This window comes from Mesoplodon bidens (assembly GCF_964165515.1).
Source record: "Mesoplodon bidens genome assembly, chromosome: 7".
NCBI lineage: Eukaryota > Metazoa > Chordata > Mammalia > Artiodactyla > Ziphiidae > Mesoplodon > Mesoplodon bidens.
Window position 1 is genome coordinate 82,341,482 of NC_138164.1, and position 19,708 is coordinate 82,361,189.

General features: G+C 34.4%; 1 protein-coding gene across 4 annotated transcripts in view; it reads left to right on the plus strand.

The window, feature by feature from the left end:
* GAS2 (growth arrest specific 2) overlaps nt 1–19,708 on the plus strand; it is a 124,100-nt gene that overhangs the window by 8,441 nt on the left and 95,951 nt on the right. For all 4 annotated transcript variants that reach the window (XM_081241331.1, XM_081241328.1, XM_081241329.1 and 1 more), the window contains exon 3: nt 10,253–10,374. In XM_081241331.1, coding sequence (XP_081097457.1) covers nt 10,253–10,374 — 122 coding nt within the window. The remainder of the gene's footprint in view (nt 1–10,252; nt 10,375–19,708) is intronic.

Sequence of the window (19,708 nt, forward strand, 5' to 3'; positions counted from 1 at the left end):
AGACCTGAAGCATATAGAGAATTTAGATGAATTTCCCAATGTCTCTCACATTAACTGTGCTTAGTAATTCCAATATCATGCATTGTAACTGTGTGGTCAAATTGCTCATTTCATCTACACCCTTGCTGATCTGATTTATTTTTACTTTTCTTTCATGCAACTGACCAGTTTGGCCTATTCTTTTGACACTGCACACGGGCCACAGTCTGTGAAATCTGGCTTCTAAAGCTAGATTTCTTTGCCCTACTTTTATAGCACACCTTCTAAAACTGCTGAATACCCAGACTCTGGAACAATAACATCTATCCTTTGTCCAAATGAGCTGACAGGAGTCATCCAACCTTGAACTAAAATTTTTCTTTTCATTACACTTTTGTTTTTAAGTATTCTTCCAAAAGGACGATCTTAGAGAAAAATGCTACCTCATGCTAAGGCTGCCTCTTTTTTTGTTTCTGTTGTGCTGGCATATTAGGAGTATACAATTTCAACCATGTGCAAAGTGGAATCATACATTCAAAGGATCATCATATAAAGCAATGCTTTTTCACTAGTAATTTTTCACAGAGAACAAAATTGTTTTAAGACCTGAAAAAAGGATCCTTATAGAGTTTATAAGATTTGAATATTGAGTAAACATAGAATTTGCCTGGTGCTTTATCATTTACAGAAAGGATTTCACCAATATTATTTTATTATTGAAAGGATTCCTTCAAGGTAAGTGTTGTTATCGTCACTTTCTAGCTGATGAAACTGAAGAGTTTAGTGAAGAGCATAGTGCATCTGTAATTTTAGCAAGGTTTGACAAGGTTTTAGCACATTTTAGCAAGATTTTTCTTTTTGCTCACCATGGCTCTGGATTTTTACATTGCTTTTGCATTTTTTAAGCCTTTACCCTAGAGTTAGATCTTTCCTTTTTCCTTACTGTGTGCACATGCTTTTGACAATTCTATGTAGTCTGACCAGGGCTACCGCATATGGAAACTCAGGTGGTGCCCTTTGCAAGGGAGCCCAGTTAAAGGGTAAGAGAAGAAATGCAGAAGGCATCCTTCACATCCATCACTCCCCAGAAAGACCCTTCACTGTGCTATGGAGTGATATCCACCAGAAGGAAGGGCTACCTTTCATTTATACAAGGGAAGAACATTTTTATTTATCTCCATTATACAGAGGATGTCAATTTAGCCTAAACAGTTGGGTTTCCTCCCTCTTTTGTATGTTCACTAATTATTGTTATATTAATATTTTATTAACTTTGAGCTGTTTTCAGATATGGGCTGTCACAGCATGGCAGTATAGAAGTTAAGGCACAGACTTGGAATAAACTGCCTGTGTTTGAACACCAGATGTGCCACTTAACTAGCAATATGATCTTGAGCAAGTTATTTAATCTCTCTGTTCTTTAGTTTCCTCATCTATGAAGTGGTAATGATGGTAGGGTTGCTGTGAGATTAAATAATTAAAATATGTATACTACTTAGTGCCTGACATATTATAAACTCTATATGTAGTGGTGTTATTCCATTTATATAGTTCAGTGATATGATTAATTTGATTTGGTGAGTAAGTTCATTCATTTATTCAACAAATATTTGGGTGTACATCAGCATAATAATTATTTGAATAAAATGGACTCTGGAATCAGAATGCTTGAATTCAAATCTCAGTTCCATCACTTACTAGCTCTGTGATACTGGGCAAGTATCTGAATGCACTGTGCCTGGGTTTCGTCATCTGTGAAATACATATAATACTAGTACCAACCTCATGGGATTGTTGGAGAGTCAAGTAAGATCGTCAGCTTTAGAACAAGGTCTGGCACATAGTAATCAACTAGTTATAGTAAATATACTAGCTATTGTGTTTATTGTGTTTCAGCACAGTCTGCTAAGTGCTAGAGGGTAGAGTGGTGACTAAGAATAGACAGAGTGCCTGTTCTTATAGAGCTTGGAGTAGATTGAACAAGAAATTAATATAAATAAGTGACTGAATAAATCATTAATTGGACTTGGTATAAACACTAAAAGATATAGGTTGCAATAAGAATGTAAAAACAAGGAGGTGGGAATGGGGCAAATGATCAGAGGGCTTGGGGAAATCCTTTTTAAGGGATCTTATATTTAAAACTGATATCTGAAGAATAATTAATAGCTAGACAAAGTGTGGGAGAAAAGGCTGTGTGGAAAGAATGGCATGTGTGGGATAGGAAGGAGTTTGGCGCCTTAGAAGAACTGAACAAAGGCTAGTGTCAACAGTGTAGATCAAGAGGGGGAGACTTTCATGAGATTTGTTGGGGCTAGAGCGTATACTGCTTTGAAGACCATGTTGAGGAGCTTATAATTTATTGCATGCTCGACGAGGAGTCCCTGAGATGTTCCAGGCAGGGGGAAATCATGATTATGAGTATAGCCTGATTACACAGGTGTGTTCCAAAGTCCCATGACTTGTCATCAAAAGCATTTTATTTGGTGAATGTGATCATTTACAAAGTAGCTTGAGCAGTGTGAGCAGCCCAAGACAGCCTCAAAGAATAGAGAGTCAGTGTATGTGTAATGGAAATATCCTTGGACTAAAAGTCAGGAGGCCTGGCTCCTAACTGGTGTCAGGAGACCTGGCTTCTGATTCTGGCTCTCTCACTTGGTAAACTTGCCCAAAGTCACTCAGCTATCTTTTCTGGGCTCAGTGTCCTCAACCATAAAATGAAGGGTTTGGAGTAGATGATCTCTAATGTCCATTCCAGTTCCAAAAGTCTAAGTTTCCAAGAAATCCATCTCTTGAGACCCAGTTTGAAATCATCAATATGTATAAACAAGGAGAAAACAGTTTACGTAAATGAATAATCTTTCTTTTAAAGAATAAAAAGGCTAATGTTCTTAATGCCAGTTATTGGTAACACAGAAGCAACTGATGGCTTGTGAAATTTTCTCAGAAAAGAAATCTTAAAAGAATCTCAAAATAAAATAAAAAAAAGAATCTCAAAATATAGTAAAATGTCACTTTCTGTTAACTTGAATTCATAAAAGTAGGTAGATGATAGATTTCAAGTAAATATCCTCATGGTAACTTGGAAAGTAGACCAATATCTTGAGGTTATTTAAAGTGGTAAAACATTCAGAGGTAAGAAAATATGTTATGTACTAGAATGGTGATAATAAGGAAGAGAGAAAAAATGTATGGCTATGTGACAAGATATTTTTACTACACATAATAGATACATTTAGTATTCACGTATTTTAGAAATGGAGTCATTAAAGTAAATTTTAAAATTCTTACTGGTCATTTTGTTGCCTCAGAAATATTTGCAAATTTGTATTATACAGCTCTATTTCAATTCTCCATTCTTATCTACTTGAAGGTTAGAGATATCTTGAAGGTAGTTTCAAAGTTGATCTGGTCTCTAGATAACGTATCTGAATTTTTTGGTGAGGTGGAAATTCACATACTAAATTAAAGCTTTTAACTAGACTTTGCCATTGTAGTGTGGACCTTACTTGTGGAAAGATTTCCTATTTCTTTCTAGCAATACTTGACTAAAATGTAACATTTTTTTCCTTTTTTGCCTTTCAAAAAAAGTAGTAATGATATTCTAAATTCAGGTATTTCTGGTCCTACATATAAAATGTCAATTGAAAGGTGGAATTTTTTAAAGAACGCTCACTTTACATTCAGGTTTTTTGGAGGATAAAAATTATTTGATAGAGAAGAAAATTATTTCATTGGTTCATAGACCAATATTCACATTCTTGCCAAATATGAAGGCATAATACTGTAATTTTCAAGTACTATATACTTACTTAATCAGTAACAATAATAGCGCTTTAGATTCCTCAGCATAAAATTAAAGCAGCAATAGCAAATTTGCAATAGCAAATTTTTAGACTAACTAAAATTTATATTTTAGAATATAAAAACTATTTTATAAGTTAACTAGTTGAGTTAAATAAATTGTCATGATGGTTGGGATTTGTTTATGTGGTAGCATACCAGTCTGATTCATGAGAAAATCATCCTGTGATATTTATTGACTACTTACATATCTTTGTAGTCCAAGTATGTTTTCTATTGATAATAGTTGACACTGTGGAGTTTTATGACCAACATTCAGAAAAGACAACAAAGAAACCTGAATCAAGAGAATCTTGCCTCTAAAGCATTTCTCTGGCCATTGTCCCCTGCTATACATTAAATATACACATTTAATTTTTATTTTAGGCTTTCTGTTTTGTTATTTTTGTTCATGAACTAGCTATTGCCCATTTGTTAATTAACTATGTCCTTAGGACATATTTGAACATCAAATGATTATACAAAGAAGTCTTGGAGAAAAACTTGTTAATTTGAATAAACAGCATGTAATTAAATTAACAGTCCCAGATTATAGCAACTACCCATCATTCAGATAGATAAGGCACACTCTACAGATTTCATGATTGTTGAAGGACTATTGAAGACTGTTGTTAGTTTAATTTTGAAATGAATATACTAACATAGATGTTCTCAGATTGTTTTTTATTTTATGTTTCTTTAATCATTTGAAAATGACCTTTATCTTCAATTCGTATTTGTTTAATAACACTACATGAATCACATGGGAGTATAATTTTGAGAAAAGATTGTAGTTGTTAAGCATCACAGAAATTGATATTGTTCTTAAGGATTTTAGATCCTTAAGATGTAGGCATATGTGTTTGGATATATGCAGGGAATTTGCATAAATCAAAAAATGTATTACAAATCAAGTTAAGCTAAATTGATTTTACTAGTATTTAGAAATGCATTATGACAGTTGATGTTATGGTGATTGTCCCTTTCTCTGACTTTTCTACATGCACATAAAGGAAAATTCAGTTGTTATATGCATAGTATGATCAATATGTAATGTTTTCCTTAATTCAGTTATTTCTAAAAAAAACCTATTTTTAGCATTATAAAGTTAAGCACCTATTTACTGGAGTTGCTGCTGTCTAATGAGTTTGGAACAGCTCTCTTCTTTTTTCTTAAAGTCCTTTTACTGGATACTTGTCCTGCAGACTTCTCATATTCTTGAAGAAGTCAATAAAAATTTCTTAGGAAAGGTGGTGTCTTATGCTAGTTCAAAAATTTAAAGAATCAAGTCTATGTTCACAAATTGACACCTTTCAGAGCAGTTACACCCTAATGTTTTACCCAACTTTTCCAACAGAACCGACTTTGTCTTTTCTTGATACAAATGCAGGGTAGACTCTGAATCAGTGTGGAGCAGGTGCTGATCTAGGGTTTCTGGATATAATCAATCATTTCCTATCTCACAACCTTTATATTTGTCTTAAAACACTGACTAATTTGAGTTAAGTTAGCAGATGAGTTGCTTCAAGTTCTCTAATTGGAGAAATAGACTGTGATTGAGAGGTACAGTGGAGATTGGAGTAGAGTTTGATCATATCTAGATCACCCTTATAGATAAAATATACTAGTTTTCTTATGCAGTGAATCAGGCTACATAACAGAGCATGCCTGAATGCTATTCTCGGTCATTCTCCAATCATCAGCAAGGTGGCTTGCTATTCATTTCTCAGCACCACTGTCTTCAGCCCTACACTGTTTTGTTTTTTTCTGAAGGAGTTTCTAGAGAGAAAAATTCTGTAGATTTTCTACAAAGAAAAAGACAACTGCATTAGAGAGAGTGCATTGTTATAGAAAAGTCATTTGTGTATCCAGCAAATATTGATTTAACTAACCAAGACTGGTGGCTAAAAACATAGACTCTAAACCTAGACTTCTTGGCTTAAAGAGCCAGCTTCACTGTGTGAGCTTAAGCAAGTTATTTAACCTAAATACATCAACTTCATCATCTGTAAAATGGACATAATAGAAGCACTCACTTCGCAGTTTTGTAAAAATATTAAAAACATGAATACATGTAAAGTGCTTGGCATATAGTAAGAACTCAAATGTTAAATATCATTATTAGATGTTGTCATATCTTTAGGAAACTGAGTGTAGTACTGCTAACTTACTAGGAGGAAAACATTCTTTCATAGCAAAATAGAAGATAAAAGGGATAATCTTTATGGAAATTGTGGCAAGCTTACATTTCTGGGAGGAATACACTTGTATGTACAAGTATGTGTGTTGATTTTAGTTACCTGACAAAATATTTCAGGCACATGATTATTTCATATCATTGTGTCCTCATATTTTAAGAGGAAATGACTAATCACAATATTTAACCAAACCACCTGATCTCTGTCTACTGGCAAGCTGTCAGTCATGACTGAATTGATGATGTGAAGATCTAAGTTCACAATTATGAACCCAGGAAGTAAAGATATTCTTTCTAGACTTGGCTATTTTGGGTTGACCTTCAAGTCAATAATAAAGACAACCCAGTATGAGTCGGCACTCCAAGGTGATTTAATTATGTCCATTCATTGCCCCTTCTTTCACTAAATATACCAAAAATGTGGAAAGATGGGATTGGGGAAGAAGTGATTCTATGATACCAGAATCCTACTGTTTCTAGCATTTATAGTCTTATGTCTCAAACCAGCTACACAATTTATATTAAAGAAGATCTGATTCTGTCTGACAGAGATTGAACTGTGTATAGCTTTTACTTGAGAAACTGTAATTAGTAATTCATAGCCTATTCTGGTGGATTCATCATGATTAAATTCAGCCAACTTTATATTCAGTTTTTTATATACTTTTGGTAATATTAATGGAATAAAGAGTATGATAATATATCATCCCATATAAGGATTATAACTGATTTCTTAAAATTATACAGTACATTTAAAATGTATATTTTATGATTCTTAATCATTGGATGGAAAATGTTACATATGAAGGTTTAAAAAAATTCTGTCTTGCATTTTTCCTTCATTTGAGTCAGTACATTTCAACCATAAAGTATGTAATAGCGTCTGCTTTAGCCAAAAAAAAAAAAAAATTCCACCTTTTGGAGCTATAAAATATACAGAATTGAAAGCTGAGACCTAATATATTTTTCATTAGGTACAGATGTTCAATGTTAACTTCCTCAAGTATTCATGAAAAGCAGGATAACAAAAATTTGTTCAGGTATAATGCAGAAAAAGTAAAAATCATTCCTTTTGGTAAATTGCTAATGGCTTTTTAATGAAAGCCAGTTTTCTTTTTATAATTTACAAGTTCTTGTAAATTTTTTGTAATCATCTCATCACTTGACATTATGAATAGAATCTTTAAATTTTCAAGTAGCTTAATGAAATAATACCTAAAGACCTCTTCCAAATGTAGAAAATCTTATAAGTAATTTATAAAGGAATCATTCAACAGTTTACGTAAAGTTTACCTTCTTTACCTTGAAATATAATTGATAATTTAAAAAATATTTCTAATATTTATTTTTATGCTTGTTTGTAAATAACTTATTATCATTAGAAAATGCAAGCCAATATGGTGAATGCATAATACAAATTCTGTTGTGCTGGCTTTTTTGCATCTTGAGACTATTACTTTCATTCCTTAATTGAGTTAAGCTGCATACAATTTTGAAATAATAATAGCTCTGTATAGGCTACCTCTGTGGTGAGTACTTAGAGCTACTGATGTTTTGCCACCTGCAGAAGTCATTTTCCTAACTGAGGGCTAAAATGTGAAATATCCAGTAGGGAAAAAAGAACATAAAAAAAGTAATTCCTTTTCCTCCTTCACCTGCCCTTCCCCCCAAACTGTAAAAAAATCATTTCAAACAGATGTTTCTTAAAAACAAAATATATTAGATATTGTGAGTTTAACTTTAAGCCAGTAGTATATCTGTTGTTCCAGTTGGTTTACATTTATCTTAAGTGTTCATGGAATTGAACTGCATGCATTTTTCTTAAGATAAAAGGTAGTCCTATGACTCTCAGTATAAAACTTTAAAATACCTCCTTTTTTTCCTTTTGCTTTAACAACTGCTTTTAACAGAAATAATACCCAACATTTTCTCAAAGTTTTCCAAGAGTTTGTTTCTTCATTTGTCAATTCACGTACTCACTGAACGTGTTTACTAGGTGCCTTCTATGTAAGTAACATTATGCTTACCTCTGTAGTAATGCACACACAAAACAATATACCTCAAGAGGTTTCTAATGTACTGGTGATGACAGGAACTTTGTACAAAGCATGTTATTAGCCATAGAAGAAGTTTGATGAGTGCCAGAGTGAGTGATACTCCTGAGTATGACCATATAGGAAGGAGATTGATGTACACTGGGAGAATATCTTTCTGGATTTCTGATTAAAGGGAAAGTAGAATGTGGCCAGGCAGATAGAAGATAGGGGGCTGTTACAGGAAGGGGCCATGCCTGGACCAAGGCATGGGAGTGGAAATGGGAAGATCCGCCCATGGAACTGGGAAGGCAGGGTGCAGACCAAGGAGCAGGGTGTAAGCAAGTTAGAATAGAAAGGTGGATTAGCGGCATATGAGAGGACTTTGGATATTGGGTAAAGTGGGTTTGTTTCATTTTTTACGTAGAGGAGAAGATTAGGGACTATGCAATAAAGATGAAGATTGGCTCAGTGAGGGTGGTGTTTAACAATATTAATTTTAGCAGGGATTATGGTATGTTCTGAAGGCAGACGTTGAGGATACGAGGACTAGCCATTGTTCTTGCTGCTAGAGTTTAGGTATCAGGTCATGAATTTTTTTTTTTTTTTTTTTTTTTTTTTTTTTTTTTGCGGTACGCGGGCTTCTCACTGTTGCAGCCTCTCCCGTTGTGGAGCACAGGCTCCGGACGCGCAGGCTCAGTGGCCATGGCTCACGGGCCTAGCCGCTCCATGGCATGTGGGATCTTCCCGGACCGGGGCACGAACCCCCGTCCCCTGCATTGGCAGGCGGACTCTCAACCACTGCGCCACCAGGGAAGCCCCCATGAATTTTTTAAATTAAGATTATGGTTCTAGAAACAGAAGGAAGCATGAATCTACAGGACTTGTGACTAATAAGTTATAGGAAATTAAGACAGGGAAATAAAATATTCTGAAACTTAGAGAAATACAACACCAGGAAAAGGAGAGAGCTCAGGGGAAGGAGTTTTGAGGAACATACAAAAAAGAAATTAATGATTTTATAGAGCCTGGGGGGTGGGGAATGGAGCCAACAGGAGTGATAGTTAAAGTGTACAGTTTCTTTGGGGAGTGATAAAAATGTACTAACATTGACTGTGGTGGTAATTGCACAACTCTGTGAATATACTAAAAGTCATTGAATTATACACTTGAAAGAGGTGAATTGTAAGGAATGTGAGTTATATCCCAATAAAGCTGTTACAAAGTAAAAGAAAAAAAAGAAGAAAGAAAATATACTTTGGGAGCATATAAGAAAGAAGAAAAATAACTTTTAACCAATAAAATGGCAGGGATGGACAACTGTGAATCATGTTCATAAGAGCAGTAATTGAAGCTGTGAGTGGTTGTGAGGAGACAAAAAAAAAAAGCACAGAGATCTGAACCTAATAATTCCACAGTTCAAGCACTGCATCAGGAAGGGGAAGAGTGGTTAGAGGGGTAGTGTTTTCTTATAGAGAGCTTCTTACTTGCATTAATTTTACCTGTATTATCTTCATCAGGAAAACAAACTCAATGGAATTTAAAGATGTGGTTTTTTTGTTTGTTTATTTTTTTATTTATTTTTGGCTGTGTTGGGTCTTCGTTTCTGTGCGAGGGCTTTCTCTAGTTGTGGCGAGCAGGGGCCACTCTTCATTGCGGTGCGCGGGCCTCTCAATGTCGCGGCCTCTCTTGTTGCAGAGCACAGGCTCCAGATGCGCAGGCTCAGTAGTTGTGGCTCACGGGCCTAGTTGCTCTGCGGCATGTGGGATCTTCCCAGACCAGGGCTCGAACCTGTGTCCCCTGCATTGGCAGGCAGACTCTCAACCACTGCACCACCAGGGAAGCCCATAGAGATGTGGTTTTATGCATTGGCCACACTCTTAAAATTGCCAATGGTGGTTGATTTTTAATATATTATGGCTCTATTTTATATTAAAGGGGAGCTATGGAGTTCTTGTGATGAAAGACATATACACAACACAAAATACCAGTTTTGCTTTATGCTCTTGCCTTACAGGCTAAAGTAACTGAAAAACGTAAAATTCCAAAGAAACCATTCTTTCCAGTGATTTCCTATCTCAGATATGTAACTCAGCTAGAATTGGAATTTTGGTGATAAAAACTGCATATGTTGGCATGAATGTCACATTTGGGTTGGGGAATGATTGTGTTTTTATAATGCTTCTTTTTGTTATTGCAGGGAAGGAGATTACGGCAGAAACTTTTATGGAGAAATTGGATAATGGTGCCTTGCTCTGTCAACTTGCAGAAACTGTGCAGGAGAAATTCAAAGAGAGCATGGATGCTAACAAGCCCCCCAAGGTAAAAGATCCCAAGGCAAAATCAGTCACTGTCAGATGGTGGATTACATTTGTAGTAGCTTATGAATTGAGTTTGAGGATTTTGTTGTGAATGGATGCACTAAGTCCTCTATTAATGAAACACAGAGAGTGCTTTTTAATTAGGTAACATGTTATTTGCACTCTAATTATATAAATTACATAATCCTTTCAATAAGTCTAATTAACTAGAAGGTTATGGAAGTTGATGGTATTAATACAAAACAAATGCTGTATATAAACTGGTTGAATCTGATATATTGATTAAAAATTTAACAGAAGAATAACTTATGTCATCAGGCAACGAACAAAATCTGGCCAAGAAAGATTTACTGAATAGGTCTTTGTTTCCAGATAGATTATTATGGCTGAATACTGGAACAAAATATCTGGAGTGTATAATATTTTGATCTTTTAAAGTAAGTAGTATATTGAACTAAGTAACTTTGAACAAATTATTTTCTTTCTGACTGCTCATATTTCCTTTCTGCACATTGTTCTAATATTTTTCCTGGTTATTATAAACACATAATAAAAGTGTGGTGTTTGATATTTTTTGAAAGGAACAAGGTAGATGACACTTTTCTTAATTTTATTTTTTTTTTTACTTTTCTTAATTTTAGACAGAGAAGAAAAAGAGGTAAGAAAAAATGAGGTTAAAATATTGTTGAAGACAGCTTAAAAGAAAAAGGAAAAGCTGTTAAACTTTATGCAACTCTGGCAAAAAAAAAGTAAAACTGATTATTTATGTCAAATTTCTTTATGATTACCGAACTAAAATCTAAACAAAAGATAAAGCTCCCTGAAACAATGGGTTTCTTTTTATAGTACTGTAGTTAGTTTGAGGATAATATTTTATATTGCTCTGTAAAGTATTACATAACATACAAAGCCTCTTCATTTTTTTTCCATCTTAAAAGCAGAACAGGAATAATGACGCAGATATAGAGAATGGACTTGAGGACATGGGAAGGGGGAAGGGTAAGCTGGGATGAAGCGAGAGAGTGGCATGGACTAATATATACTACCAAATGTAAAATAGATAGCTAGTGGGAAGCAGCCACATAGCACAGGGAGATCAGCTCGGTGCTTTGTGACCACCTAGAGGGGTGGGATAGGGAGGGTGAGAGGGAGACGCAAGAGGGAGGGGATATGGGGATATATGTATGCATACAGCTGATTCACTTTGTTATAAAGCAGAAACTAACACACCATTGTAAAGCAATTATACTCCAATAGAGATGTTTAAAATTTTTTTTAATTAAAATTTTTTTTAAATAAAAAAATAAAAGAAGCTCTGTGAAAATGTTAATTAACTCATTGGCTCCCAAACCTTGCTGTGCAGAGGAATCACCTGAAGATCTTTAAAAACTATGGGGCCTGGCTCCTTTACCTGAACATTCTGATTTAATCCCTATGGAGAAGGACCTGGGGATTGGGATGTCTAAAAAGCTCTGCAGGTGAATCTGATGTGTAGCAAAGTTTGGGAACCGCTGAGTTCATTTTCTTTTTCCTGCATTTAGATGCAGACTAAATGATTTATGAACGATCACGAAGCTAGTAAGTGACATAGCAAGAACTTGACGTAGACGTCCCCTTTCCAAGTCTAATGCTCTCTCACTTTGGTTCACTATGCGTAGTTTAGACATGAAGAGATTGCTTATGAAAATGCAGAAAATGTTAGGACTGTTAGAAAACTGATTTTTCTTCTGCTGTGTCTTCCATTGTAATGTAACTGGCTTTAACTTCAGTTCACAAATGAGAAAAAATAATGCATAGTAGGAGGACAATTTGCATAGAAAATTTACTCTAAAATAACTAACAGAGGGAAACAAAAGGGTTGTGCCCAGATTTTTGAAAGCATTATCTTAATATTGTATAGGTCCTGCAACCTCTATTTGTATTATTTATTGTTGAGGAAAGAGAGCTCATTGCCTCCATATTAAGATCTTGAATCCTTCCTAGTAACAAAGAATAAGCAACTCTACTAAGGCACAGTTCTCTGATTTTGTTTATTTTGTCAACTTTTGCTTTTTAAAACAGAAGTTAAGATCCCTGAATAGAATTATAAGACTGTCAAGAGTAAGATAGCCCACAAAGCACTAGTCTATTGCATAAAGGCTTTGATGTTGAACACATTTTGCTTGGGTTCTAGTTTTATTATCTATTGAGTGGATGTGTCTGAGCCTTAGTTTTCTGATCTTTAAAATAGGATTAATAATTTTGCATCTATGCCTGCCAAAGAGCATTACACAAAAAAGACTATTGGTAAATATTACCTCTCTTATGCATTTGAGTTAAGAGCTCCTGATGAGAATTTTAGATTAACTAGAGGAAACTAGAAGAAAAAAATAAGTACCTTGTAAAAGTTTATAGTTAATGTGATAGCTACTATATGTAAATACAGGTATTGATACATTTGCCCCAAATCTCCATAGTACTATGTAATATTGAGGATAGGTATGAGTCAGGAGTTTGCTAGCTGTTTCCTTTGAAACATTTATTTCAAATTATATTAGTTTTATAATAAAACTGTAAAACATAAAAAGAAACAAAGGAAATTTTCCTTTCATTTATTGACCCTAAGCCATTTGTTTAATTGAATAAAAAACTCAAGTAATACTTTGATGATGATAAATGTTTTAGTATAAAAATTCAACCATCATTATTAAACAAGTGTAGGTTTTAAAAAACCCACTATGACCTAACTTTCAATGCTCAAAAAATCAAATTTACTCTGAGTTAGAAGTTGACACAATTACTCTTGACTAAATTGCCTTCTGTGTCCTTGGCAAAATTCATATATTTCACAACTTACTTCCAGTGCAGCTTAAATCAAAATAGCATGTGCTTAACTTTATGAAAAATGGAAGGACAGCTAGTTTTTCTTTTTTGCATTTTATGAGAAATTTTTCAAAAGTTGAAAAGCCAAATGGCTAATATCTTCATGGCTATTATTGTTCATAAATATAATTTTCTCAAGAGTCATGGTCTTCAGCCCATCTTTGTCTATAAACAGAAATAGCTGTTATATGATATTCTACAATATTTTGTTATTATTAAATCTAAGTTTAAACCAGAATAGATTTTCTAAGACCCACGTAGTTGGGTTTACATTGACTATTTCCTTTAGGAAAAAAGGAGACTTTCAAATTGGAGGTTACAATATTAAGATCACAATATTGTTTGCTTACGTGTGTATGTAAGTAATTATTTTCCACCTGGGCATTTTGAAATTAGGGACAATAGTGGTAAAGATAGATGAGTTGGCCAATTACTTTGCTGAATTAGTGAAACTGTTATGTTTAGAAAGATGTTAAAAAAATATTACTTTAAAAAAAATCAGCGGCAAACTTGATCTCATCTAAAGTCACGTTATAGGAAGTCCTTTGTAATTCTTTTCCAGCTGCTTAAATCTCATATTCTTATTCTCATAGCAATATTTTTACTTTTCCTGATTGATAGTTAATTTGGGGATTTTACAGCTGTGTAAATACTTTAGAGCGAGTAAGTTATGTCTGGTATGTGTGAAGTATGTCTGTTAAGAGTGATTTAAACACTATTAATATTTGCAAGTAAATTTAATAAATATGTTAAACAGTTTACATATTTAATATTTTAGTTATAAATGCATGACTCATAGCCTATTCTGACTTGATAAAATACCCTGAATGAAAATAAATTATATCCTATGATTCTTTCTTTCCAAGCATCAATGGATCAATTTAAAAAATAGCCTCTCTATGTTTTTAGCTTTAAGTAGTTAATCTTAGCCTGTGCATTTTCTCATTTTGCATGGAAGCAATGCAGAGATTTCACAGAGTTAGACCATAGTTGGGTTACAAGTATTTGAGACCAGGGTGCAGCAATTTAATGCGTAGTTTGATTTTGATTACTTTATATGTACCATAATATGATCAATTTATTATAAATATAAATGTTAATATTCCCCGAGCTGATGAACTTTAAAGGCAAAAATCTAAACTATTAATCTTTCCAATATCCTATTGGGATGAGAAAACCAAAACAAGTGATAAGTTCAAGGTTAGGTTTTATGCCTTTTGACCCTTAGTTACTTGGTGACTCCAATCAAGACAAAATAATTGTTACATTGTTGTATGAACTTTCATATCCTGGTCTAGAGAGTTCACTTGCTATTGTATAATTACTCTCTTTTTCCTAATCATGACTTGCTGATTTGTGTACACGATTTTCTGAACCACTGGGGCATCAACATGGTGCAAAATACTCAAAGGATTCAACCTCTCCTTTTCTCCTAACATTCTTATCTGTTTGTCTCATTTATCTTAAGAGTCTCTACCCCAGACATCAGTTTCCCTGGGTTCAGAGTTTCCTTTGACTTCAAAGAGCTCTGGGTGGTTAGATCAGGTTTGAAGTACATGAAGGGAAAAGAAAAAAAAAAGAAGTTCTGTTACTTAGTAGAATGCTACATTATGCTCTAAGGAAGGAACTGAACATTCACCGTCTAAATGTAGAATCCAGCCCTTGTTTGTGGGAAAGAACATCCTAGTCAGATAGAAGGCCTATAGTATGTTTGCCCATCAAGAAAACCTAGTTCTCTGAGCTGTGAGATAGCAATACCTCAGGATGTTGTGCCATCCAGGAATTAAACAAGACATAAAGATCAGAGTTTTTTGCCTCAAAAATCAATAGCACATTTTGTTGAGAGAACATCTTACCAAGATTAAATTCAGAGAAATCCAGAAATTTGTGTGTATTGCCGGTGTCTCTGACAGAACAAGAAAGTATGGTAGAAGTGGTAAAAGGTTTTTCTTGAAAAGAAAATCTCAGCTGTGATTAATCTACAGGCGTTTGTATCTAGTTATGCACCTGAAATAATCGTATATTCCTTAAGAAGTCCATGATTTTGAAATGCAAATGTATTGCCAAGATTAAACCAACAGAGTGAATCATGATGAGAGGGAGGGAATATAGGTGGAATGATATGGAAATAAATTATTTTTTTGATGGGTTATTTCTCTGCCTGGGATTGAGGAGAGATGAAAAAAATAGGAAAGTTAGTGATAAAGTCCAATTCCTAGGAATTAAAAGAAATAAATATAAATATCTTCAAGTTTTAAATATGTTAAAATAAATTATTCCCCATTATAAAATTAAATTCTCTTGTCCCGACTTCTCTAGCTCAGAGACAATGAAATGTCTTGGTTAATGTTTTTACCATTGGCAGTTTTTTCTGTTCTATACCATATTACAGGGATATACCTAAATGGGGCTTAAATGCTATAGCAGTAAATGTTAGTGTATAATGTAGAATGATATAAAAATGTTCTTGACTTTTTTTTCACCCCTTGTCAGCTAGTCATAGGGGACTTGATATGGACTCTATGTGCAGGCTGAGAAAAAAGGTAGTGTGAAAAGTGAGCAGGATAGGGAGTGAATGATGTGCTTGTGGAATTTACCTGGATCTTCAGGACTGATTGAACTAATTCCATGTGTTACACTTCTACTCCATGATAGAGTGTTGCTGGGCACAACTAAAAATATGGTCAAGTTAATTATCTGGAGCTAAGTTCATTATAAACTGTTCAAGTTTCATGGTCATTAGTATCCCAAGACAGGGATTCAACCTCCATCAAACAACCATAGCAAGCTAGGAACACTTACATGATATCCTTTACAAAAAAGGCAATGTTCCTACATGGCCTCCACTACTGGCCCCAGAAACTTTACTTAGTTGGCAAAGCCCCCTTCCTGGATTCTCATAGGATTTATCTTACACCCACTAGAATGCATGTATTTTATGAAGTCATCTAGTTTGCCTACTATTCCTGCTCTTCAATATCAAATCAGCAAAATATCATGATATAGTAGAAGAGTTTGGTACTTTGTGGGATGTTGAAATCCCCATAGTCCCTGTAGGCTATGTCACAGAGCTGGAGCTTGATATGCAGGATAGTAAGTGTTCTGTTATTTTTGTCAAGTATATGTAAACTGCTTCTGGATTTTTCTATTTATTAGGATTAAGAAAATTTCATCTTCCATATCAGTAGATGCATGCCAAGTACCAGGATATTTGTTCATATACTTCAATGAAAAGACCACATCTGGAACAACTATGATTGAAACTGTTACTTCATTATAATTTCCCCACTGTTCTTTGCATCCCATCTATCTTATATATGGCCTTGAATGGAATGGAGATATGATAGAAATTACTTTCTTTGCAATGTTTGAGTCATTGATAGTAGTGTGAATCTCTGATTTTTTCAAAATTGTGATATTTTATTTGGTCCTTCTGTCAAATATGAATTTATTCCCTGTATCAGGTAATAAAAATTCTGACAGTTGCTGAGAATATCCATGCCAAATACACATTCAGGAAGGCACAATAGTCATAGTGTAATGTGGACTTAGGTCATATATCCATCTATCACCTGATCCCCACAAGGCATTTCCCTTTCCCTAATGCATAGTAAACAGTTGAGGACTCTTTTATAAGAAGGAAGCTTTACAGTAAAGACTTGAGATCAGCACTCCTTTCATTCACTGGGCTCAGGGTCTACAAATTGGCTCTCATCTGTCAAAACACCTGTACCCTATTGTTATATTTAGTTGTTTTCTTGTCTTGTTCTTTCTTTATTCCTTTACTAGACTCTAAGATCCTTGAGGATATGGTTTGTGTTCTATTCACATATAGGTCCATCATAATACCTGGCATATAGGTGCTCAGTTGACATGTTTTGGATGAATAAATAAATGAATGAGTGAATAAATGGACCAATGCAAACATTTACTTGTAGATCCAGGTATTGTTATGAAATTATTTTTAATCCTGAAGACTTATTCTTATCGAGTTGAAAATTCCTCCCTCTGCTGGTTTTGCTTAGCTCAGAAGTCTTTGATGTGCAAAATCACATGGAACAAAGTTGACTTTTTAAGTAATGGAGAAAACAGATTAGAGAATTTTAGGGTGGTGCAGGGGAAGAACAAGGATCTGAGGACATTAAAAGTACTGACAGGAGACTGGCTGAGGCAATAGACCGTGGAGGTCTAAACTAGTTAGTAAATGAATGCTGGAGGAGGTCGGTCATTTAGGTAATTGTAGATGTTATTAGATAGTCACATGATACATTTATTATTTGAGTTCAAAGCATTATCTAAAGGTAAAAAAAATGATGATAGAAATGATCATATTAATATTCAAATGTTTTATTTAGTTTCGGGATTACTTTTCAAGGCCTGTTTGTAATGTTGCCATAGTTCCTATAAAATAAGGATGAGATGAGTGATAACCAGTAGTTTTATGAATTTGCTCACCATTGAGAATTAGGAAGAAGAATAATTGTTGGGCCTTTCATGGAATAGGTTCTCAATAGATAGTTTTGACTTGAAATGAGGTATTGTTACAGCAATTAAGGGTTGTGTTTTTCAATTACTGAAGGAGCAGTAAAGATGGAATCACCATGTTTATTTCTTTTCTTTTTTTACATCTTTTTCCCAATAACTGCCTCTTTTGCCCAGTAAAATAGTTGGTGAGTGAAATGAGAGCATAAGAACTATTGTTTATTCTCAGCCCCTAATTAGTCATCTACCAAAACGCTATTTAATGACCAAGGTAAAAGTACAGTTTCTGTAAAACTGCAGGAGGGAATCAGAAAATTCCAGTGTTTAGGAACATGAGCAATAAATACTGCTATTAGCTTTCCAAAAAACGTGTTATTTTATTCACCAGTGGATAGCTCAAAAAGAAAACTTAAAAAGTCATAAAGGGTAACAAGTTCATCATTTTATCAATTTTTAATAATATAGAATATTATGAACTACAAATATTTCATAATAATTGAGTCCTACTTATACATGTCATTTTGAAATTTGATAGATGATTGATGAGTATATGCTAGGAACAGGAGATGATGTTATTTACTCTGTATATTTATGTGCATACCTGTTGGTGGTGAGAATGGGTGTGACAAAGACACAGTCTACTCAAGGTATTTACTCTCTATCAGGGAGAATATATGTATGTAGTAGTACATAGATGTTCAGATCAAGCATACAAAATGATTTGGAAGAAAGGAATTTTAAGGAGTCACAGATTAAAAAAGAGAAGGGCAATATTTTATTATGTGGCTAAATTTAGAATAGAACTTAAAACATAGAGTAATATATACTGAAAAGTTTTCATACACATAGTTTTAAAAACATTATTTTGAGTATGTCTCATCTAATTCCTAGATCAAAAGGTATACAAATTAAAAATAATAATACCTGCTTTGTAAAATAATGGCTGTACACACACTGGAATGCCCAGTGTGCACTTATATGGGCCTATTGCAATTGTTTTTAAGTGGATTTCAGTACATTCATTTGACCATGTCTAGTACCCATACATTATTACGTTGTTTAATCTTACTTTTTATTACTACAAAGTCAGAATCTAAATTATTCTCATTTGATTGTTCTCAATGAATCATAGAAGAATTGCCAATCTTCCTCTTACTGTATAATTCTTTTGGTGGGTGGTGAAGAAAGCCAGTGTCTAGAAAGGCAGGTTGAGGTTCTTTGGGAAAATTACTAAAAACAGTATAAAGTATGTTCAATTATCTGTAGATGGAATTAGAAGTTCAACTACATTTTGGCTTTACATACTTATAATTATTTGGACAAGTGTATAGATCCTTATATAGCCAAATGGAAAATAACCATGTGCACAGCATAGAATTAACCTTTGTGACAAGCACTCATGTTTGAGTCAGCTTTTTACATAAAAGAAGCAAATGACAAGAATCAGAACTATTTCAGAATTTCCCTCAAATTGCAAGAGAGTAAAATAAATTTTATTATTATTATGTTTACCTTCTTTCTTACTTGTTGTAGACGAGTAGCTGCTGAACTTTTCACATGAGCAAAATCAAGTCATTTTTTCCCCCAAGTTCTAATATTCTTTTCACACTGGAGTTTGTTTCTGATGACCTCTTTGTGCTAAGAGATCTGAGAGAGGGTATTTCTAGCCCTATTCTAATGCTCTGCTGAGAGTCCCCAAAATCCACAGAGAGGGGGGAGAAGGAGAAAGCCAGGTGGCAGCATTTAATCTAGAAATTTGACAAGTTTCAGAGCCTACAAGTTTGTGTGGATCTGCTGATAAAGGACTCTCCTTCAAAAGTGTTTTTGAGGGGCTTCCCTGGTGGCGCAGTGGTTGAGAGTCCGCCTGCTGATGCAGGGGACACGGGTTCGTGCCCCAGTCCGGGAGGATCCCACATGCCGTGGAGCGGCTATGCCCGTGAGCCATGGCCGCTGGGCCTGCGTGTCCGGAGCCTGTGCTCCGCAATGGGAGA